Here is a 22509-nt window from a genome sequence, read left to right on the forward strand (position 1 = left end):
TGCTTATCGAATCGAAAGTTTAAGCAATGTATCGATATACCCTACATGGGTATCTCGCTCATCTCGACAAAGCCTGCCTATCGACGGACGGCCATCGCTAGTTGCGTGCCGTGGGAAAAACATAACGGGAGCGGAGCAGCTGTTGCCTGCTAATTGAAAAATTAAACGCAAAATTGTGAGTTTCGTGTGGAGTTTGGCCAAGTGAAAAGCGTTGGCGGGAGGCGAATACTACACCACAACAAATCAGTAGCAGCTGCAATACGACTCACCCGACTCCACAAAGTTAGTTTAGTGACACAATTCGGTACGTGCGATAGGGCGAGGGGCAACTCAAAAGTTCAAAATCTCAAGTGTCTCAAGTAATTCCGCATCGTCGTGTTCCGCCCACCCAAAATTATGCACATTGAGGATGCCAAGTGACGAGAGAGTAGAAGCGACGATGTCCACGGTGCGCCTGCCCATTGTGGGCATGACTTGCCAATCGTGTGTGCGCAATATCACAGAGCACATTGGCCAGAAATCGGGAATCCTTGGCGTGCGCGTCATTCTCGAGGAGAATGCGGGCTATTTCGACTACGATCCCCGACAAACGGATCCCGCCCGGATAGCCAGCGATATCGACGACATGGGCTTCGAGTGCAGCTATCCAGGGGAAGCAACAAATCCTCCCACAACTCCTGGCAGCGCATGGACCACCATACGGGTGGTGGGCATGACCTGCCAGTCGTGCGTGCGCAACATCGAGGGCAATATCGGCACCAAGCCGGGCATCCATTCTATTGAGGTGCAACTGGCGGCCAAGAATGCCCGCGTTCAGTACGATCCCGCCCAGTATGATCCCGCCCAGATAGCCGAGCTCATCGATGACATGGGCTTTGAGGCTAGCCTGCAGGAGCCTCGATCCCCATCCCACTCGCCGTCGCCCGCCCCCGCGTCATCACCCAAAAAGAGGGCAACTGCTACTCCTCCACCTCCTTCATATGCTCAAAATGGTTCGGCAGTGGCCATACCCGTCGAACAAGAGCTACTGACCAAATGCTTCCTGCACATCCGAGGCATGACGTGCGCCAGCTGTGTGGCCGCCATCGAGAAGCACTGCAAGAAGATCTACGGCCTGGACAGCATCCTGGTAGCTCTGCTGGCCGCCAAGGCGGAGGTCAAGTTCAATGCCAATGTTGTGACGGCCGAGAATATAGCGAAATCCATAACGGAGCTGGGCTTCCCCACCGAACTCATCGATGAGCCGGACAACGGCGAGGCGGAGGTGGAGTTGGAGATTATGGGCATGACTTGCGCCTCCTGCGTCAACAAGATCGAGAGTCATGTGCTCAAAATAAAGGGCGTGACGACCGCCTCCGTCACTCTGCTAACAAAAAGGGGTGAGTGTTTTTTGTGTGCTTAAGCTAAGTGGCTTTCTGGAACTAGTTTATCCAGAGAGAATTTCAAATCACGTTCTGGGTCATGCACACGAATCGAATTGCGGGTCTAGTAGTCTAGTAGCATTCCACAACAAGTGGCAGTGCCAATTGTTATGCAATATTTATAATAATAAACACCTGGAACGGGGCCATCAACCGATATGCACCTGTTGCGCTTTATTTACCACAGACAGATGTTGGGATATTCTGTTTAAATTCGAACGTAAGGGATCGAATAATGCAATCGGAGTAATGAGAGCTAACAGAAGCAAACTATTGGCAATCGTCGGTTAATGCATCTTATGGCAAATATCAAATATTAATAAGCCATTCAAGGGAATTTCGTAGAATGCCCTTTTATTTGCTTTGCATTTCCCGGAAAGCGACAGCTGTTCCTTTTTATTAACCCATTAGCATCGAGATCGAGTGGAATCGGTGCAAATGTTTCTTTTATTTATTGTTCGCTTTTCACAATTTCCACAATTGAAAACTGGCCCAGCAATTGTTTATTGCAACTGATATACTCGATTTACTTTATGCTCCGTGGCCGGGGGGGTTTAGTTTTTTTCTTTCTTTCCTTTTTTCTGGGAAGGGGGAGGTTCGTTGATAAGAAAGTGCGAGGAACACTAATATGCACACATATATATGTACATTATAAACCATACACTACTAACTATGCTTTCAGCAAACAATGCCAGTAGATTAAAGTGCTGGAATCCACAACGCTCGTGTGCGTGGGCAGTAAAGTTATCTGGAGCACTTGGGTGAGGGGAATTCAAATTGGCGAGCCGAGAGGCGGAATATTTTAAATATTCAAGATATTCGCTGGAAACACATAATATAACTATTATTTTGTGGGGCAGCTTGAGTTTTATTTGCCAGATTATAGCTAGTTTTTTTTTGCGAGTGTTCGGGAAGAGAGATTAGCTGACAAGGGGGAGCTCAATTAAAATGCGATGGGCGGGCTAAAGAACAAATGAAATGATACGAGCTCTTTGTTTTCATAAACTTCATACTGCCAATCGCATTTAGCAATTAGCATTTAAGCCTTGAAACTGAAAGTCCGCTTGGTTAAAGAAAAATCAAAACAAAAGTGAAAGAGCTACAAACACGCCTCGAAATACAAGTACATACATTTATATACTTATACATATATATATGCGTGAATGTATAATAATTTATATACCCGCGATTGGCGTTCAAACGGGCGAGTAACTAATCTCGCTTTTGTCTGGAAAAAAAAGAGGGAGACCTCTCTCTTTTCAGCTTTGTTGGACTCTTTCTGCTCCGCATGCGTGGCCACGAACTCCACTTCCACTTTACACACAGCGAGAAATGGGGCTAACTTTGATATTAGCACTAAATAGAAGAGTGCTATCTACTTTCGCATGTTATCATATAAAATCGACTAATATTTGGAAGCAGAAATCTTACTATATTCAGCATGTTCCTTTACTCGAGTGCTTATGTTAGGCACACACTTTTTCTTCCAGTGCATTTCCAGTTTCATTCACCTTCACTTTGATTTAGAGCTCGACTCCTTTACTTTTGCTTTGCCCCCCAAAAAAATGTTGCTCTTGTCTCGAGTATCTTGATTTGAAATTAGTGAACTAGTGGCGAATTATGCAATAACTTTTGCTTTTAACCAACACATTCGCATTGAATTCTGGCTGATTCACGAATATCGGTTTGCATACCTGTAGTTATATATGTACTTAGGTGTACATACGTGCGCCGTTTTGAGAAGCTCAATTGCAAATTCAAAAATGGAAAATGCATAAATGGGGAGCCTCGTAATTATGATTGCAATGGAACTGGTTTTTGTTTTCTGTTTCAGTTCAACTGACTTTTTGCGCTTTTTTCGCATTCGACATGGAGATATGCACACGAAAAAGAAAAGCGAGTGAAACTATTTCGATTAAATGTCACTGAAAATCATTTCAGACATTTAAAAGTGGTGTGAAAACAGCGAGTCCACATGAATATCACTCGCTGGCAGCTGTATGATGGTATATGACACACTATATCGTTTGTTTTTAAGTTTTTTTATTCAGTTTATTTGATTATTTTGAACTTACATATACTTTTTAAGATACTTAATTGCATTGTAATCATTTTCGAAAAACAAATACGTACCAGGCATACTTCTGAAAGAGTTCATAGTTGTTTTTGGGCCTGCGAAGTTGGACTTCTGCCATATGGATTCGGCCAATTCCGTGCGGCTTCTTATCATTCAATCAATTAGCACTTAAACTTCATTTAGCTAGCTAAACTTGTTGTTTGCCAATTGTTACTTGGCTTGTTTGCAATTTGTTTGCCGCAAGTCGGTAGTCGAAATTGGAAATGTAAACTGTTGAGCAAAACATATGTTTTCCTCCGATTCTTATCGTCCGGCGATAAGTGAACGACAGAGAAAGAACCACAGGCAATCTCAATTCAAATTGAAAATGTTCTAAAATTGTAACAAACGAATCGCGGGCGATAAGATGCAATAGGCGGGCAAATAAAAGAAAGAAAACAAAAAAAAAGAATCGAGAGCCCTAGAAAATGTACATTTCGACGACTACTTGCATAACGCATAAGGGTTAGATTAAGATACCTACATGTATAGTACTTATACTACTTTACTTTTGATTCCTCGAAGTTCGAAAAAGCGATTTCGAGTGTACGTACACACGACCCGCATCAATTATCAATTGAAAAGTGGGCGAAGATCGATGGGTAGCACTGATAATTAGCGGCAATTGTCACATTCGGTGTGATCAACCCTAATCCTTCCTCAATTTTTGCACACGACCCATGGTCTGGTGTCCACTGGATGGCCCTCTAATTGAACGATAAATAATGATATCATGGGTTATGTCAGCTCCCAATCTTTGCTATTAAAGCATATTTGCAGATGACTAGGTAGAGATTTCCATAGAAACTCACATTGACATCAATTGAGGGACTTTACCTGGATAAAACATTTTCCCTTTGTCTGATTAAATCATCTTTCACCACACAGACGGCTGGCTAATAAATTGTTTAATAAACAAACCGTTGCTCTAATCTAAACGTAAATTTGCCTAGTTACAGTTTACGCTATGCCGAAACGAAACAGAATGATCTTTTGTTATATTCCCACGTCTGATAAGAAAGTTGAACTAACAACGATTGCAATGAGTAGGCAAAAGTGCAGGCTCACAAATGTTGATAGACTGAAATGTTGTGTCTGCTAATAAAATATAAAAATATTACTAAGCGCAGCAGATGAATAAATCCATAATTCTTTTGAAATAATACTTGGCTGGTGGAATAATTAAGTAAGTTACTCATTATAGAACTGTGTGATAAATATGGTATATGGATTTCCCCTTTGCAAATGAAGGAAAACAAATAAGACGATGAATGGGAGAACCTACTGGGGGAATAACATGGCCAACAGATTAGAAATAATGTCGAGAAATTCCATTTTGCGGGCCAAAATTGGGGCGACAACATCATGCTCTCTAATCATGTAGAAACGGCAGCGATTTAGTTTACACATTCGACATAGTTGAAAAGTAGCTATCTTATCTACAAAATGTGCTGGGGGGAAAGGCAATGAACCTACAGCTGCGATATTTTGTACCCAAGATTCCCGGAGCCTCTGTGAGCCCCACGGATTTCTCTATAATTCGGCTGCATGATGCGATAGTTTTGGCCACATGTCTGATATATGGGCAAATAATACTACCTTAAGTTGTGTAATGAGGCAAATGTATGTGTGTGTATTGCAATCGAATCGATTCAAATCTGTCGCCATCGAACCGGTTGTATGCTCCAATTTCAATACCAGAACAACCGGCATTTTTTCCACAAACACTATTCACTTGACGCCAGCGAAAAAGGAAACCCACATGGGTTCCCTACTCCTCTGTCCATGTCTACCATAAGGAAACCCTTCTCCTATAGAGTTTTCGCTGGCGTCTTTGTCAAAACAACAGGAGTGGCCATAAAAGTGATAACAAGCTGCAGAAACTGTGATGAAATTGATATGGCATTCAGATATGCGAGTGTGCACATTCAGATTCACATACTCATCGAAATGAAATCGAATATTCCTGAAAAGTGGTAATATATCAATTCCCTAGATATACATGTAGCCAAGCCTAATTATTTTTCTTGGCTTGCACGCTTGGCATAGCTATTATCGCTATTATAGATCAGCAGTATATAGCTTTCACTTCAATCAACTGAATCTGTGATAAATATCCTATGTGAATATTCACTGGCCATTCAAAGTGGCTTTCTCTATTATTTTTTGTTTTACGACTGGTTCTGTAAACGTTGCACATGAAGCAAGTCCGGTTTTTTAGTGTACCAATTGAAACTAACTAGGCTGAAATGAGGAGGAATAATTGAGATACTGCGTCACCGTAATTAACTTATTCAACTGATTTGAATAGATGATATTCAGTTGGGTCTCAGTTAGTTCTTTACATAGGCTAATTCAATTTTGATGAATACTTAAACCCATACATATGAAAGACAGCAACTTATAATCTTAATCTTCATTTTTACAGGCAAATTCCGGTACATCACGGAGGAGACGGGTCCCCGGAGCATCTGCGAGGCGATCGAGGCGCTGGGATTCGAGGCCAAACTGATGACCGGCCGGGACAAGATGGCCCACAATTATCTGGAGCACAAGGAGGAGATACGGAAGTGGCGCAACGCCTTCCTCGTTTCGCTAATCTTTGGCGGACCCTGCATGGTGGCCATGATATACTTCATGCTGGAGATGAGCGACAAGGGACACGCCAACATGTGCTGCCTCGTGCCCGGCCTGTCGATGGAGAATCTGGTGATGTTCCTGCTATCGACGCCAGTTCAGTTCTTCGGTGGCTTCCACTTCTATGTGCAATCGTATCGTGCGATCAAACACGGCACCACGAACATGGATGTACTGATCTCGATGGTCACGACCATCTCGTATGTGTACTCGGTGGCCGTGGTGATCGCCGCCGTGCTGCTAGAGCAGAATAGCTCCCCACTGACCTTCTTCGATACGCCGCCCATGCTGTTGATCTTCATATCGCTGGGTCGCTGGCTGGAGCACATAGCCAAGGGAAAGACATCGGAGGCCTTGTCCAAGCTGCTGTCGCTAAAGGCGGCCGATGCCATGCTGGTCGAGATATCACCGGACTTCGATATCATCAGCGAGAAGGTGATATCTGTGGATTATGTACAGCGTGGTGATATCCTAAAGGTGATACCGGGAGCCAAAGTTCCAGTGGACGGCAAAGTCTTGTACGGTCACTCCAGTTGCGATGAATCACTAATCACCGGGGAGTCCATGCCGGTGGCCAAGCGAAAGGGATCCGTCGTAATCGGCGGTTCCATTAATCAAAATGGTGTGCTCCTCGTGGAGGCCACGCACACGGGTGAGAATACGACGCTCGCACAGATTGTGCGATTAGTGGAGGAGGCCCAGACGAGCAAGGCGCCCATCCAGCAGCTGGCCGATCGGATCGCCGGCTACTTTGTGCCCTTCGTTGTTGTGGTGTCCAGTATCACGCTGATTGCTTGGATCATCATTGGTTTTTCCAATCCAAGCCTGGTGCCCGTGGCCATGGAGCATAAGATGCACATGGACCAGAATACCATCATCGTTAGTTATGCATTTAAATGTGCCTTGAGCGTGCTGGCCATTGCGTGTCCATGCGCTTTGGGCCTGGCCACACCCACCGCCGTAATGGTGGCCACTGGAACGGGTGCGATCAATGGCGTGCTGGTGAAAGGAGCCACTGCCCTAGAGAATGCCCACAAGGTGAGCGAGCGCATAAGCATGCAAAACTTCAACCCACTTATACGCTTTTTGCGCTTCCCAAATATTTCAGGTAAAGACTGTGGTCTTCGACAAGACCGGCACCATAACCCATGGCACTCCGATGACCAGCAAGGTTACCCTCTTCGTCACAGCCCAGGTCTGCAGCCTGGCGCGGGCTCTGACGATCGTGGGAGCCGCCGAGCAAAACAGCGAGCATCCGATTGCCTCCGCCATTGTGCACTTCGCCAAGGATATGCTGAACGTGGGCGCCACACCCCAGGCCGGCAGCTTTGGCAAGAGCAGTCACTTCCAGGCTGTTCCCGGTTGTGGCATCCGCGTCACCGTCTCCAACTACGAGCAGACTCTGCGACAGGCGTGCAACGCCGAAGGGATCATTAACTACGAGAACCTGCATCGCACTCATCCACAGGGTTCGGTGCCGGTGGACAATGGAGCCAGTATCGAACACTTGCTGCCGCACCGCAGCGTACGCAAGTCCATGGAATTGAACAATCAGCAGTTGCTATCCGACTTGGTATTGGATCCGGAGGAAGAGCTCCTCACGGATCAGAAAATCATCGATGGACCCGAGATTCTGGTGCTGATCGGCAATCGCGAATGGATGGAACGCAATGCCATCGAGGTGCCGCTGGAGATCAGCGATTGTATGACGCATGAAGAACGAAAGGGACACACCGCCGTGCTATGCGCCCTCAACGGGCAGCTGGTGTGCATGTTTGCGGTGTCCGATATGGTCAAGCCGGAGGCCCATCTTGCCGTCTATACACTAAAGCGAATGGGCATCGATGTGGTGCTGCTCACGGGGGATAACAAGAACACGGCTGCCAGCATAGCCCGAGAGGTGAGTGTCCAGCGTGCTAACAGCAATACTGTTCCTAGGCTAATAAACTTATGTATATTCATTAGGTTGGCATCCGAACCGTGTATGCGGAGGTTTTGCCCTCACACAAAGTGGCCAAAATCCAGCGGATACAGGCCAACGGTATCCGCGTGGCCATGGTGGGCGATGGAGTCAACGACAGTCCGGCGCTAGCGCAGGCAGATGTGGGAATTACGATTGCAGCGGGCACGGATGTTGCCGCCGAGGCATCGGACATTGTGCTGATGCGCAACGATCTGCTGGATGTGGTGGCCTGCCTGGACTTGTCCCGCTGCACGGTGCGTCGCATTCGCTACAACTTCTTCTTTGCCAGCATGTACAATCTGCTGGGCATACCGCTGGCCAGTGGCCTGTTCGCACCGTACGGCTTCACCCTGCTGCCATGGATGGCGTCCGTGGCCATGGCCGCCAGCTCCGTGAGCGTGGTATGCTCCTCGCTGCTGCTCAAGATGTATCGCAAGCCCACGGCGAAGACGCTGCGCACGGCAGAGTACGAGGCGCAGCTGGCGGCGGAACGCGCAGGTGGCTCCGAATACGAGCTGGACAAGCTGTCCCTCCATCGCGGCCTTGACGATCTGCCCGAAAAGGGCAGGATGGCATTCAAGCGGTCCAGCACATCGCTGATTTCGCGCATTTTCATGCACGGCAACGGGGGCATCACTTCGCCGGATGGCAAACACGAGGAGGGACTGCTGGATCCCGAGGAGCAGTATGATGGCCGCACCAAGATCGTGAGGAGTCGCTTCCATGCCAATGACAGCACCGAACTGCAGAAGCTGTGAGCTAAACGATGGCAACTAGCAAGCTAGCAACCACAATCCAACCGAAGACCTTAAAACGACAAATTTTCAGTGAAATTATTAGCGGACTTTAAATTGAACCAGTAAGAGAGCGAATTATAAAAACCTATGTACATATTTGCAAATTGTTTTGACAAAGGTTGAGCACTAGGATCCTAGGGTTATCTTTGTACTACGTGGCAGTCTAATATGAGTTTGTGTGACTCAACATAAGGGAAAAGATATAGGTATCTTAAATAAAGTATTCTCGGTATGTAAATATATATATATATAGCTTAATCACAAAGTCATTCGCTTTCATTTTAAGTATGCTTTTTTGAACTACTGAGGTGCCTTTTTATGTTAAAGCAACTACATACTTGTCTTTCCTAACTTTGAGAACTACAAACGTTGTATTGGAGATTGTTGAAAACAAAGATGACATTTCGCTACCACTGATTCTAGAGATCTTTTGTTCCGAAATCAATTTGTGGCCGGTTTTCCATTTCTTAGACCCGCGCACCCAAACCGTCCCACTTTTCTATATAATTGTTATTTTCCCATATTTTTTTTATTTTATTAAGAAACCTACAACAAAAAAAGTTCGATACGACAGCTTCTTTCCCACTTTATTATATTATTATTATTATTATTGTATGCAAACCTTTTTTTTTTTGTTATAATCGTAAGTGCAATATTTTTATTATTAAGTTCAACTAAACAAAGGCAAAGGAGTCCACAGACCAGGTTTATCTCCCAGACATCAATCATTGAAATATTGTTACTCATTGTTAATTCACATTATCATATATATCCACATATGCAAAGGTAAAATAAATCAAAAGACGAAAATCGAACAAAAAGATCATTTGACCCCATATCGGCTTTAACACTTGTAATACCAATTGGGCACAAGCGCATAAGAAAAATTGAAACGCAAAAGAACGATTAACATTCTTTATGTGTAACTTTATTGTTAATAAACAAAAAGCACTGATGTTGTACATATTGTATGAATAAAACGATAGATGCGGAAAGAAGAGTCCCCATACCAGCAAATTGCATCGGAAGTTGTTTTCTAATTAGGCAACTTGATCACATCAAATTTTGAATATTTTTTCCTGCAGTACTAAAGTCCATTGGAATCCAACATATATGGTGTCCCCTCGATGCTTCAAAATGCATTCGTCATTTGCTGTGTTTCTAATTTATAATGAATGATGGTATTACAACATAAGAGTAAATTACCGACTTGGTCAGGAGGATGTCGTGGAAAAGAGGTTACTTCCTGTGTAACTAATCGTCTACCTTTGGCTAGTTAAAAAAAAAAATCGAAATCGTAGATAGTTTGTTGGGTGGTGGTGGGTGGTTGGTATGGCCGTAAATCTCACACCTGACGGATTATACTCGCAATGTGAGCAGAGATCAATTCATCCTCCTCTTTCGTCGGCTGGGTCTTTTGCTTGGGAAAAACGTGTTGATCGTCCTTGAATTTACAAATATCCGTGATAATAAATGCATCGTTGAATGAAACGGGCAGGAAGACGACATTCAACTTGTTTTCTAGTGCATAAAATAGATCGTCTTCGTCGGCCACCTCCTTCTCCTCCTCTGATGAAACTTCTTCCTCCTCGTCATCGTCATTTCCAGATTCACTCTCATCATCCGATTTGCTAGCGTTGTTGGCGGTGTCTTCGTCATGGGTACCACACAATGGTTCCGGCACACCTTCTGGCCGATGGCCAATCACCTGTACGGATAGCTTCCTCATGTTATTGCCGTCAATACCCATAACAAAATCAATGATCTCATTCTTTTGAAGCGTGCGCAGTACTTCAATCTGGCGCCGTCGACGATCGAAGAGATAGTGTTCGTTAATGATCTCGTCCCAGTTGCGATTCATTTCCGTGCTCAATGCCATGTCCGCCACCAGCTTCAGCTTGATCAGCGAGTCGCGAGTGTGTTCGTATTCATCCTCAGGCAGGTGGCGCAGAATTTGCAGCATTTTGGCTCGGAACACCTCGATGCGGCCCTCCACATGGCTGGACGTTGTCTTTGTTTCCTGTGAGTTAACCATAATGGAATAGCCAGCAATGCCGTAGTTGACTCTAACAGTGGCGCCCACATGGTAGCCCAGCTGCTCCTTGGTCCTCAATTGGTCAAACAATGGTTCGTCCACGAACATCATCAACAGATCAAGAATGCTCTCCACACGAACGGTATTGGGTCCGATTTGATAGAAGTTTGTGATCACCGTGTTTGTATCCTGCTCATTGAGCGCATGGCATCGGATAATACTAGTTCCCACCGGCAGCTTTACGGTAACATCGTCCAAGTAGTGTCCACGGTCCCTGATCTGCTTGCAGTTGAGGCGACTTAGCAACGAGTTCATTACATTGTGAGCGGACTCCTCCGTATAGTTGCCCTGGATGAGAGACTGGATGTATAGTTGCTTGGGGAACTCCTGGGCAAACTCGCGCATCTCCTCCAAAGTAATACCGTTTAGGCACTTGTACTTGTCGATCATCAGCCAGCGGACTCGTTCCAGCACACAGAGACGAACATCTCTGAAGAATGGCGAGCAAGATGTATAGTTTAGTATCAGCATTGTGTAATTTCAGGGATTTCTTACCTGTTCAGTGCCTTTGGCTTGATCAAAGTGTTGAAAAAGGTTTTACGCTGGTTCTTTACGAAGGCAGAAAGCATATTTTCGTCGAGCGTCTCTGCCACATGGAGCATGCCTTCGGCAATGGCTTCCACGATGAGATGCAGTTTTTCATTGTAGCCGCACACCTTGAGGAGCAAGCCCTTTTCGATGGTGCTTATGGTGTAAGAGAGTCCGGCGCTTATGGCTGGATAAAGTTCCTCGCACACATGGAACCTGACCATTTCCTCGTAAAGTGAGCACATGGCATCGCTGAACGAAAAATTACGTGTTAATATATGAGAGGAACTTAGAAAACGACGCATATGTATGTACTTACTTCTTGGCACTTTGCCGCTGCAGCGGCGAGATAAAATAGAAAGCCATATGGGCTTCAGGTAAATCGAACTTATCGTCCTGGCGGAACCAGAGCTCGCACGTGTCCGTCTTGATCAGCAACTTCGGGGATTCGGGAACTTCCGGCTTTCCCATCGAGTGCCAATGCAGTGTGAAGTCTTCCGTGACAAATTTATTCGGCTCGGGCAAGAACAATTCCGGAAGGGGCTTCGAGTCCTCCCACAGCTTGCGCCACTTCTCTGGCATTGGAATGGTGGCGTACTCGGTGCCGAACCACTCTTCCGTCTTATCAAAGGCGGAGACACCTTCATACTTTCTGCGTGAGGTCACCATCAGGTTGAACTTCATCTCATTCAGGTGGCTAATCAGTTCTTTGAGATGCTCCTCATTGTACTCATAGTAGAGCTCCTTGCCGGTGAGAATATCTTTTGGTGGGAAATACTTCGAGTTCAACACTAGCTCCTGTACATTGTCAAAGGCTGGACGCTGAGCATTGAAACGGAAACCGGTTTCCTCGATGCGCTGTTGCTCCTCGTAAACTTCCTTCATGGAACCGCAGTTCGAAAAGAGCTTTACGTAGGCAAATGTTGCGGCCAAGACCTCGTCCAGATTCTTAAAGCCCTCGTCGGTGAGATAAATGCAAATGTTAAACAGGGCATACATGGAGTTCATATCGAAGCCGTTCTCATCGATGCCAGCAATCAGTTGGAGAGCCCATAGGCGGCGTCTCAGGTAGGAGCACAGGCTGCCACGCCCCTCGTAGCCCAGCAGATACGAGAGGAACTGGTCGGGCTTGCTGCGGTAATACTGACGTACATTCGGCAGCACCCAAGTCAGCTCCAATTTGGTCTCGTTCTCCACCGGCTTGACGAAGAAGACCTGCTCGTGGAACTCGGCCTTAAAGGCGTCCTTGTAGTTGAAGCTGCTCAAATCGGGAGCCTTCACGTCATTGTGCGGAATACCAGAGAAGTGGCTCACCACGAGTGCTTCCAGCTCATCGATGGGCATACGAGCCTGCAGGCAAACGTACATGCGATTGGCGCCATAGTGCTCCTTGCGGATCTCGTGCAAAATCTTGTGCAGCTCCGCATCGTCAACGTTCTCCTTTAGCGACTTCATATTGCCCCAGGCAAAGGTGCCGTGGGGGAAACCTTTGGTGGCCAAACTGGCCAGCAGTTGATCACGCCTGGTCTCATCATCCTGAAGAATCTGCTGGAACTCTGAGTCCACGGCGCTGCGCTCGCGTTGCATAGCCTCCTGCTTCATCAGGGGCGCCTTCATCAGGGCCGTAAAATAATCTAAGCTGGAGTCCAGATGCTTCTCGGCTACCTCGAAATAGAAAAGCGTCTCCTCGCAGTCAGTGTTGGCATTGGTAAAGCCGCCGCATTTCTTAATATGTGCATCGAAAATGTTCTCCTTTGGGTACTTCTCGGAGCCCATAAAGATCATGTGCTCGAGAAAGTGTGCCAGTCCCTGGTATTTTGTGGGCTCAGCAAAAGATCCATAATCAATCAATAGGGCGCAGGCGGCCAGTTTCTCGTCACCTTCCTCGCTGTCCGTTTCCTCGCTGCTCTCACTATTGGTAGAGGTAGATGAGCTGGAATCGCTGCGTGAAGTCGTGGAACCGCTGGTCGACACGCTCGACTTATTCGAGGACGACTCGGATGTGGTAAAGCCATCGTGTGGCATGGGAGTGGGATCAGAGACAATCAACGCATGCAATCCATTCCCCAAGAGCAGAGTCCTAAGAGAATAGCAACCATTGAATGCAGTTGAACTGGGTTAATAGTCCGCAACTTACTTGTAAAGCTTCTTGTCCGTTTCCGACTTGTCCGGTGTGTCCAGATACTTGACCTGGTCGGTCATTTTGCACAACGAGCTGTATGTGATCGCCCGTACGCCGGCTAATTGAGTAATTGGGCTCCGGCGTTTCGTACGTACGTGAAATTCGAATCTCCTGAACAACTGTGCGCTGTATCGCTGCCAGAGCATGCAAAACTCGAATGAGAATAAGACGTATGAGAATCCGTATCAACTGTGATCGGATCTATGGAAAATCCAGATGGAAAAAATCACAGGCTGTCCAATATCCGACGCAAAGGCAACGAATTTATATGTTAACCATACAAGCTATTAATCGAAAGACGTGGGTTTAGTGATGGACCAGGTGCTTGGGTGTCGCCTTATCGATAACGCCGCAAATGTGAAATGGTTTGTGTGACGACGGTATTTTTACATATAGGGAAATAAAAATTGGAATAAATTTTGTGATGTACGACAGTGTTCTTCATAGCTAGTTGATTAGTGATTCAGTGTGGGCTTAGACGAAGGAAAAAAACTACACATAACATTTCTATCAATAGGTAATAAAAAATACCAAAAGCTTTGCACCGATTGGCGAGTGCAGATATCGGGAACCGATAGGCTTCGATAGGTTCGGACAAATAACGTCTGGTATCGAAAGGAAATTGTGTTTATTCCAAATAAAACCGATTCCAGCGGAGATGCAGTCGCGCAGCAAGTCCGATATGAAGCCCATACGAAAGGAGATCCTCAATCCGGGAAACGCCTACATAGAGCTAACCCCGGGCACCAGGGTGAGTTACCAAAATCGCTTGGCAGTTTGGCAGGGTTAGTTCCATCTGCGACAGCTGCAGCAGGAGCAGAACAGTGGGAAAATGGGCCAAGGCCACAGTCAGTGGGTGGTGCAACCAACACAGCCTCACGCCTCATGATATTGCCCTTTTCCAGGTGAAGTTCCACTTCCAAACGCGGAGGGCCGGCGACAGTCGCATCATCGATGATAGCCGCAAGATGGAGAAGCCCATGGAGCTGGTCCTGGGGAAGAAATTTAAGCTAGAGGTCTGGGAGCTGATTGTGCAGCAGATGTCCCTTAACGAAGTGGCCAAGTTCACGGTGCATAAGTCGGTAAGGGAATGTGATGTACACAGAGTCTGGACAACCTGATACCCACTGACCTAATTATTCTCCGAACTCTCGCACCTGCAGCTCTGCGCTCAATATCCTTTTATATCCAAGACCCTGCGGGACATTGGCAAGAAACCGGAGGAGCGACGTCACTGCTGCGGAATGACATTGCAGAACGAGGGCATTGGGTACACCGACCTGGATGAGCTGCTGCAAAATCCTGCCGAGCTGGAGTTCATCATTGAACTGTTCTCCATTGAGCTGCCCGAGCAGTACGAAAAGGAGCGCTGGCAGATGTCCGACGACGAAAAGATGCTGGCCACCAGTACGCTGCGCGAACGGGGCAACAACTTCTATAAGGCCAGTCGGTTCACAGAAGCGGAGACCTGCTATCGCGAGGCCGTCGGCATTGTGGAGCAGCTGATGCTGAAGGAGAAGCCGCACGACGAGGAGTGGCAGGAGCTGGCGGCCATCAAGACACCGCTGTTGTTGAACTACGCGCAATGTCGGTTGATCGCCGGCGACTTCTACGCTGTGATTGAGCACTGCAACGAGGTGCTCACCCTGGATCCGCGCAATGTCAAGGCACTTTTTCGTCGGGCCAAGGCCCATGCGGGTGCCTGGAATCCAGCACAGGCACGTCGCGACTTCCTCGACGCTTTGGCCTTGGACGCCAGCCTTAAGTCGACCGTGTCTAAGGAGCTCAAGTCCATCGAGGATCAGCAGCAGGCCCGTAACGTCCAAGATCGCATTCACATGCAGAAGCTCTTCTAGAACATAAGTTGCGTCAACGTGCTGCTCATGCTGCTTGTCTATTGGAGCAGCTACCTGCAGCGCTAGCAGTACTTGTCACTACCTTCTTTCCTTTCGCTGGCCGTCAGCTTCGCTCATGGTCTCGTGCTGCTCTGCTCGATGGCGAACCTATTCCTCTGCTGCTGGACCCTCAAGAAGCTGCTGCGAGCACTGCAGGGGCTCAGCTGGTGATCTTGCGACCACATAACACAATCAACCACCTCGGTACCATACCACCTCATTTTGTGAGATCTGCATTTCGGGGCACTATATGCCCATACTCATCCTCCGCCTCGATTCATATTCAACGGTGAAGGCTAAAGGGTCTAAATATAATGTAAATGTACCATCCAGATGCTTGTGTGGAAGTGTAATCGTGTGTATATGGAATGCAAAATGTTGTTTGCGTAGCGTTACCAAAAATAGTAATCAAATGTTTCACATTTGTTGTCCATAGTCGTATATGTATGTTTGTATTGTATTGTATATCCCTATATATGCGATATTTACTCGTAGCTAGAATCTACTCTAAATCTAGACAAATTGTGTAAGATGTAATAAATGTGCTTTTGACCGCTGTCTAATTGTTAATTGTAGTTGGAGACTTTATTGTTTGTATATATGCGGCGAGCATACGTAATAACATGCATTTTCATAAGAGAATACACTGTATAAAATAAATATCCGAACCTTTAAATGGACAAATAACGTCATAAGCAATTTGTTTTCGCCCTTTATATGAGTTTTAAACGATAATACTGTGGTGAGATATCTATTGTGGTTGGCTGACCGAAATATAATTATCGCATTTGCTAAGCTAGACTCACTCCAATGATAAAGAATTTGTTCCTGATTATATATCGTAATTATTTGTAGTTCGGGAAATAAAATATCAAATTGAGTTTAATATTAGGTTTAATTTACTAATTAAAAATCACGATTAAGCGGCATCGTTAACGAGTAATATACACAATAAATACACGATTATTATGAGCTAGGAAAATCTTTGGAGACTAATAAGTGTGTGGGGATCCTACAGTCGCCACAGGCGACTGCTGTTGCCTCCGATGGCGCCCTCAGCCTCGCCACGCAGCTTGTTGTCGTCGGTGCGCCAGACGAAGGGCTCCAGGCGGTCCTCGTCGTCCAGGAAGTTATTGATCGCCTCCAGACTGGCTATGTTCTCGTGCAGCAGCGAGTTGCATCTGCTAAGCTGATGCGATATGCTCCGAATCTTGGCGAATTGCTCGGCGTACGAGGCGTACGTCTTCTGCATGTCCACGAATCCGGCAAAGAGGGTGGTGATCGAGTTGCTCACCACCTTGGTGCGTTCCACGAGGTGATTCTGTTCGCTGGCCACATAGCTGGCGCACAGATTCAGGTGTGTTTGCATGCGGGTACATATGTTAACCAAATGCTGCGAGTTTAGCCGCTCAAGAATCTCCGCATCTCGTGTATTGGTCGCCGATGTGATGGACTCACGGAGCACGGGCAGAAACTGCGGTATATTGCGCAATCGTGCCAAGTCCATGTCCACATCCTCGCCAGCATCGCTGGCACCGGGACGTACAATCACTATATTATGACTGGAGGCCGTGGACTGCGGTCGCTTCGGTTTCACGGCGCTGGTGAGACCACTCGGATGTGACTTCCTGGCCGCCGCACGGCTGGCGCTGCTCTGCTGCAGGATGTGAGCCGGCTTGCTGCGTATCTTGGGCGAATCGCCGATCGGCCGATCTGTATAGGACACATATGGCAGGTCGGAGCAGACGCTAAGCGGCGGCGAAGGCGGTCTGCTCAGTTCGGAGCCGCCGGGCGAAGCGGCCTCGGCGATGATCTGCTTGCTAGCTATCACAATGCTAGCTGGGCCCACTCCAGCTCCCGGGCCCACCACTGTTCCGCCTGCTCCTCCTGTCGTCTGCTGGCGATGACCAACTCCGCGTCGTTTGTTGGCCGCCGCCGTGGCCGCCAGCATCATGGAGCTTCCATCGCCGAGGGATCCAGTACCCGCTCCTGGTGGCTGGCGTCCGTCGAAGATCTCGTGGCCATCGGCCTCAGCCCGCTGCTGCGAATGCTCGGCGCCCATTTATCGATCCGATTCCTGGCAATTCCGACTCCAAGTACCGCGTACTCCTGGCCCGAAGTATGTGGTTAGCTGGCGCTGTCACTGCTGCTGTCCTGGGCACACCTGCTGTTTCATTTCCAGTGGCCCAAGCCTGCGGATTTACACCTGAAAACAAATCGATGCCAAAGCCTCAAAACGAATCGCAACAAAGTCTCATTAAGGTCCTAAAAATTTCCCAGCTGCCCAGCTGGAATGCGCTAGTGCGTTTTTCGGTATTAAAGTACTGATAACGAGCTATTTCCACTGCAGGCATGATGTCAGCTTTCAAATAGGGGGGTTTCCATTTTCATTAAAACTAGGCTTTTCTTAAAAATATCAATATAAAAAAAGTTAAGCTATAATAAATAAGCTATAAAACTATAAGCTATAAACCAATGATATTGAAATTATTAAATATGTTCAAGTTAAATAGTTGTATATTGAGAGCTTTGAGTAAAGTATTATAAATACAGAAATTTAATTCTTTAGTTTTAAAATCTAGACATGGAGTTTAAATTTGAAGCTATAGCTTATAACTTTCAATTCCTATCATTTCCTAGACTTTTAAGGTATCTGTTGATATTTTTAAATATAAATACTATAACTTTTGTTTGTAAGCTCTTCTACTTTCGTTGTCTCTTGTTTTGAGATCGAGCTCCATTGGGGACTGTATAAGTAGGGGGATGTCGTTGAGGTTCAGATAAGACCAGGCGATAAGTGGAAAGCCCTCTCTTCCATTGCTTCCGTATAAGTTCGCCAGTGTTTTAGTGGCCGTCGTCGTTCTGCCGTTTGAGGTGCTAATTCTCAGCATCGGATATAGATTCGGTTTTGGTTTCGATTTCAGCTCGAGCAATATTCAGCAAAGTTAGTTGGCTGACGACCGTGATCGCGATAGCAACACTTTCACCCACCAGAACGGATTGCAATGGTGAGCAGGGAACGGGGCTTTGTTGGAATAATCTTATCGAGGTGCTCCATCGATCCCCACCTAAGTGTTTTTCAAGTCTACGCATATACTATTATTATTACTTTCTGGGCCTGCCATCTCAAATGTTTCCATATTTTAGACCAAACTTTAACTAATGTTGGTCTAGGTCACGGATGCTAAAAGATGTTTTGTCACTAAGAATGTAATTTTTCTTTTATTGCTAGGAGATAAGAGCTATAGACAAATTTAATTTTGTGTACCAAGCGCCGAATTCGTTTTTTTCAAAAAATTGCATTACTATTTTTTTTTACTAGTTTTGAGTTTAATTATTATTTAGTTTTAAAGCGTTCCCTGCTCCTTTTAGTCTTTACTGGATTTTTAATTGTCACCTTAGGCCAAACCACAGCACATTTTGCAGCTGAGCGAGGAGCAGCGGAGCAACTTCGTCGACTCCTTCGACCGGGTGATCAGCGACATCGATGGCGTCCTGTGGACCTTGGAGCACAGCGTGCCGCGTGCCGCCGACGGATACGCCGCTCTCGAGCGGATGGGTAAGCAGCTGACCTTTCTGACCAACAACAGCGTTCGCACGTCGGCGCAGTGCGTCAAACTCTTCGACAAGATCGGGATGCAGGTGCGCCCGGAGCAGATTTGGCATCCGGCCCAGTCCATCGTTAGCTATCTGCAGAACATTAAGTTCAATGGGCTCATCTACATCATCGCCAGCCAGTCGTTCAAGACGGTGTTGCGCGAGGCGGGATTCCAGCTCCTGGATGGGGTGAGTGGTAACTAAGATCGGTGAAAAGTGACGCTGGTTTTCAGTGCATCTGAGCCACTTGCCAAGGATTAGAATCCTTGCATCGTATGGTTTCACATGTAGTTTGAACTTGAACAATCCATTAACCTATCTATATTTGATATACCAACTCTGCCTGTAGCCCAACGAGTTCATCGAGGAGAGCTATGCCAGCCTGGCCGAGCACATCTTTGGCAGGGAGCCGGTGCGCGCCGTCATCATCGACGTGGACTTCAACCTGACATCCCCGAAGATTCTGCGAGCTCACCTGTACCTGCGCCATCCGGAGTGCATGCTCATCCAAGGCGCCACCGATCGCCTGCTGCCGGTGGCCAAGGGAGTGAACATCATCGGTCCGGGAGCCTTCGCCTCCATCCTGGTGGAGTCCAGTGGCAAGAAGCCGATTACGTTGGGCAAACCTGGTCGCGAGTTGGGTGATCTGCTTGTCGAGCACTACCAAATCGTTCAGCCCAGTCGAGTGCTCATGATCGGAGATATGTTGGCCCAGGACGTGAGCTTTGGACGCCAGTGCGGCTTCCAAACGCTGCTCGTGCTTAGCGGCGGATGCAGCAGGGAGCAGCTCCTGGCCGAGACGGATCCGCAGCGCATTCCGGACTACTATGCGGACAGCGTCGCCGATGTGGCCCAGATGCTAGGCGAGGCGCCCAAGTCGCGTGTCTAGACGGCGTCCGGCGGAGGAGATCGAAAAACAATATATCCATTGGCTATAGCTGTAGTTATGGGTACCTGGGTAGCTGATATAGTGTCGTATTCCTAACAAGATCACATTCTGTCTGCGAAATTTGAATCATAGTCAGCAAACAGAGTTGACGAACTTGGGAGTTCCAGGTAAACAAAACCACTGCAACCATTTGGTCGTAAAAGATCCATAGATGTGCAGTGCATATACACAAATAAATAGAAATATATATAGTCTGGCTGAAACAATGCACTATATTTTATTAACTGAAATATACACAATTACTAATTACCAAGGCATTGGAGACAAGCAATCGAACTTTGGGATACCCCGCAATTCACAGAGTTCATATATTAAAGGTTGTGAACAAATAAAAAGTTAGTTTTATTTAGAAATTTCGACAAAACATAGATTTAATGGGATTTATACCAGATTAAAAAAAAAAAAAAAACAAAAAAGACATGCAAGTTAATTGAAAGTTTTGCACTTATAATAGTAGATAGTGTCTAGATTATAGGGTATCCCCCACTTCCGAAGTCGAGGAACACATTGTGCAGTGAGTAATTGGAGTCACTTTTGGTTTCCGCCTATTACCAACAAACAAACTTGATTAAAAAGCCGCAGATAAGTTTGACAAACACTTGAACACTATCAACACATCGAATGCGCCGAGTCAGAGTTACTCGATGCCGGATTATTGGTTGCTATCTGGCCCAGGCAATCGGCCAGATAGTCGGGCATCTGGGCATGGTCAATCGGCAGTCGCTGGACATCCTCCAGCTTTGTGCCGCCGGTGAGGACGAGGAGAGTCTGGTAGCCACTGGCGCGGGCGAATCCAATGTCGCTGGCCAGACTATCGCCCACGAAGAGCACGCGGCTGGGCGGGATTTCCCGATGGCGTTCCAGCAGAAGCTTGCGCAGATCCTCGCCCGGCTTGCCCAAGGTTATGGGCCGACGGCCAACGGCCTGGGTCACCACATCGATAAAGGCTCCAGGTCCTGTTTTGGATTGGAAACAAAGGGAAAAACTATGACATGGATTTTCCGAAAGACCATGCTTACCTATAATTTCACCCTTGCCAAATGGAATCAAAGCATCGGCAGCTCCGGCGAGGAAGAGGCACTGGGGATTTTGGAGCTGGAAATGGGCACGCATCAACTTGGCCGCCGACAGGTTGAAGTCAACGTCGATGATGACCGCATCCACCGATTCGCCCGAGAAAATGCCCTCGTGCAAATCCTTCAGACTCGTGATGATTCCCGAACCACTCTATTGAAATTCCATCTAGAGATTGGAATGCCTTCACCCAGATCTCTAGTACCTACCTCTTGGGCCAAACGAAATCCGGCATTTACGAGGACTTCCTTGAATGGCGCCGTGGCCAGGCAGTAGATGAGTCCCTCGAAGTTAATGGACCTCAAGTGATCGCAGATGGTTTGGGCAGGATGAACGATTTGATGCTGGTGAGGAAGAGATAATAGTTTATGTAGTTCCCAATCATTGCTGCTCACCTCATGAATCGTTAGATGGCCCTGTTTCTCAAACTTCTCGATGTGCTCCTTCACCGAACTGATGCTGTTGTTGGTCACGAAGGTCACATCCTTGCCAAGATGGGTCAAATGGGCCAATGCCTCGGCGGAACCGGGTATGAAATCCCTCAGTGGATACCAAACCACACCTGGAGGAACAAGACCCACTCATGACCATATATTGTGTAGGTACAAATGAAACAAACTTGCCATCGCAATCGCACAAAACCAAATCGAATGAGTCAAAGAACTCATCGCGTTCCTTTTCAGTCATATTCTTTAGATACTTAACCTGCGGAAATAGATATTTTTAAACAATTGAAAGCTTATCCCTTAAGATCTGACAAATTGAAAATCAGGCAGCTGAATCGGCTATTCAACCAGATAATGATTGTCTTATTCATTGTTTCCATTCTACCCTACACACCGAGCTCATTCCGATCGAGTGATAGAAACTACGACACAAATCCGGATTTAGAGAGATTTTAGCACGGTATTCCAATTCCAATTCCAATTTTGATCCAGATTCGGATTCCGATTCCTCGCAGCGCAAAGTTCCAGTCCAGTGATGCGACTCAATCGAAGTGCCAGAGACAGATGTGTAACTAAGTGCAGCGAGACGAGCTCGCCAATCTGGAAGACCCAGCCCGAAGAGAACTGCCTGGTCGTGGAACGAGGAACGATTGCATTACACATTTCAAATTGCATTAGACCAGCAGCAGGCAGCCCAGCGTGTGCAGATTGGGCGAGGTAAGTGGAACACACTGCGGGCAAATAGTAGATCAAAATATATATATGATATTTTCAAAAATCTTAGTACAAACTAAGAAAATTGAAAATAT

General features: G+C 46.7%; 6 protein-coding genes across 6 annotated transcripts; 3 read left to right on the forward strand and 3 right to left on the reverse strand.

Moving 5' to 3' along the window:
• Positions 1–84: 84 nt before the first annotated feature.
• Positions 85–9956, forward strand: LOC117148528 (copper-transporting ATPase 1). The gene is made up of 4 exons (XM_033315941.1): positions 85–1379; positions 5966–7212; positions 7283–8074; positions 8140–9956. Exons 1-4 carry the CDS (start codon positions 410–412, stop codon positions 8893–8895), a joined length of 3765 nt encoding a protein of 1254 aa, XP_033171832.1. The 5' UTR covers positions 85–409; the 3' UTR covers positions 8896–9956.
• Positions 9841–14049, reverse strand: LOC117148529 (nardilysin). Its single transcript, XM_033315942.1, has 4 exons — positions 13695–14049; positions 11877–13637; positions 11525–11809; positions 9841–11459 (listed from the first exon to the last, which is right to left on the reverse strand). Exons 1-4 carry the CDS (start codon positions 13883–13885, stop codon positions 10280–10282), a joined length of 3417 nt encoding a protein of 1138 aa, XP_033171833.1. The 5' UTR covers positions 13886–14049; the 3' UTR covers positions 9841–10279.
• A 267-nt stretch (positions 14050–14316) lies between these two features.
• LOC117148531 (AH receptor-interacting protein) lies at positions 14317–16329 on the forward strand. Its single transcript, XM_033315945.1, has 3 exons — positions 14317–14490; positions 14645–14821; positions 14903–16329. The coding sequence occupies exons 1-3, from the start codon at positions 14398–14400 to the stop codon at positions 15593–15595; spliced, it is 963 nt and encodes a 320-aa protein (XP_033171836.1). The 5' UTR covers positions 14317–14397; the 3' UTR covers positions 15596–16329.
• A 181-nt stretch (positions 16330–16510) lies between these two features.
• Positions 16511–17905, reverse strand: LOC117148530 (BLOC-1-related complex subunit 5). The gene has a single exon (XM_033315944.1). It carries the CDS (start codon positions 17694–17696, stop codon positions 16647–16649), a length of 1050 nt encoding a protein of 349 aa, XP_033171835.1. The 5' UTR covers positions 17697–17905; the 3' UTR covers positions 16511–16646.
• A 538-nt stretch (positions 17906–18443) lies between these two features.
• On the forward strand, positions 18444–20509 carry LOC117148273 (pyridoxal phosphate phosphatase). The gene is made up of 3 exons (XM_033315587.1): positions 18444–18642; positions 19037–19420; positions 19581–20509. Exons 1-3 carry the CDS (start codon positions 18640–18642, stop codon positions 20118–20120), a joined length of 927 nt encoding a protein of 308 aa, XP_033171478.1. The 5' UTR covers positions 18444–18639; the 3' UTR covers positions 20121–20509.
• Positions 20510–20589: 80 nt separating this feature from the next.
• LOC117148272 (4-nitrophenylphosphatase) lies at positions 20590–22414 on the reverse strand. Its single transcript, XM_033315586.1, has 6 exons — positions 22095–22414; positions 21878–21959; positions 21650–21816; positions 21464–21598; positions 21200–21407; positions 20590–21136 (listed from the first exon to the last, which is right to left on the reverse strand). The coding sequence occupies exons 1-6, from the start codon at positions 22101–22103 to the stop codon at positions 20790–20792; spliced, it is 948 nt and encodes a 315-aa protein (XP_033171477.1). The 5' UTR covers positions 22104–22414; the 3' UTR covers positions 20590–20789.
• Positions 22415–22509: the final 95 nt, after the last annotated feature.

Source organism: Drosophila mauritiana, chromosome X (assembly GCF_004382145.1).
Source record: "Drosophila mauritiana strain mau12 chromosome X, ASM438214v1, whole genome shotgun sequence".
Taxonomy (NCBI): Eukaryota; Metazoa; Arthropoda; class Insecta; order Diptera; family Drosophilidae; genus Drosophila; species Drosophila mauritiana.

What these genes read in the sequence shown, in the direction of transcription:
- LOC117148528 (XM_033315941.1), top strand. Translation starts at nt 410, where the DNA reads ATGCCAAGTGACGAGAGAGTAGAAGCGACGATGTCCACGGTGCGCCTG. An exon ending in CCCTAGAGAATGCCCACAAG is followed by an intron (nt 7,213 to 7,282) that starts GTGAGCGAGCGC and finishes CAAATATTTCAG; the next exon opens with GTAAAGACTGTGGTCTTCGA. An exon ending in CTGCCAGCATAGCCCGAGAG is followed by an intron (nt 8,075 to 8,139) that starts GTGAGTGTCCAG and finishes TATATTCATTAG; the next exon opens with GTTGGCATCCGAACCGTGTA.
- LOC117148529 (XM_033315942.1), bottom strand. Translation starts at nt 13,885, where the DNA reads ATGCTCTGGCAGCGATACAGCGCACAGTTGTTCAGGAGATTCGAATTT. An exon ending in ACGGACAAGAAGCTTTACAA is followed by an intron (nt 13,638 to 13,694) that starts GTAAGTTGCGGA and finishes CTATTCTCTTAG; the next exon opens with GACTCTGCTCTTGGGGAATG. An exon ending in AAGCCAAAGGCACTGAACAG is followed by an intron (nt 11,460 to 11,524) that starts GTAAGAAATCCC and finishes GCCATTCTTCAG; the next exon opens with AGATGTTCGTCTCTGTGTGC.
- LOC117148531 (XM_033315945.1), top strand. Translation starts at nt 14,398, where the DNA reads ATGCAGTCGCGCAGCAAGTCCGATATGAAGCCCATACGAAAGGAGATC. An exon ending in AGCTAACCCCGGGCACCAGG is followed by an intron (nt 14,491 to 14,644) that starts GTGAGTTACCAA and finishes GCCCTTTTCCAG; the next exon opens with GTGAAGTTCCACTTCCAAAC. An exon ending in AGTTCACGGTGCATAAGTCG is followed by an intron (nt 14,822 to 14,902) that starts GTAAGGGAATGT and finishes TCGCACCTGCAG; the next exon opens with CTCTGCGCTCAATATCCTTT.
- LOC117148530 (XM_033315944.1), bottom strand. Translation starts at nt 17,696, where the DNA reads ATGGGCGCCGAGCATTCGCAGCAGCGGGCTGAGGCCGATGGCCACGAG.
- LOC117148273 (XM_033315587.1), top strand. An exon ending in GATTCCAGCTCCTGGATGGG is followed by an intron (nt 19,421 to 19,580) that starts GTGAGTGGTAAC and finishes CTCTGCCTGTAG; the next exon opens with CCCAACGAGTTCATCGAGGA.
- LOC117148272 (XM_033315586.1), bottom strand. An exon ending in GGTTTTGTGCGATTGCGATG is followed by an intron (nt 21,817 to 21,877) that starts GCAAGTTTGTTT and finishes TTGTTCCTCCAG; the next exon opens with GTGTGGTTTGGTATCCACTG. An exon ending in TGGCAAGGGTGAAATTATAG is followed by an intron (nt 21,137 to 21,199) that starts GTAAGCATGGTC and finishes AATCCAAAACAG; the next exon opens with GACCTGGAGCCTTTATCGAT.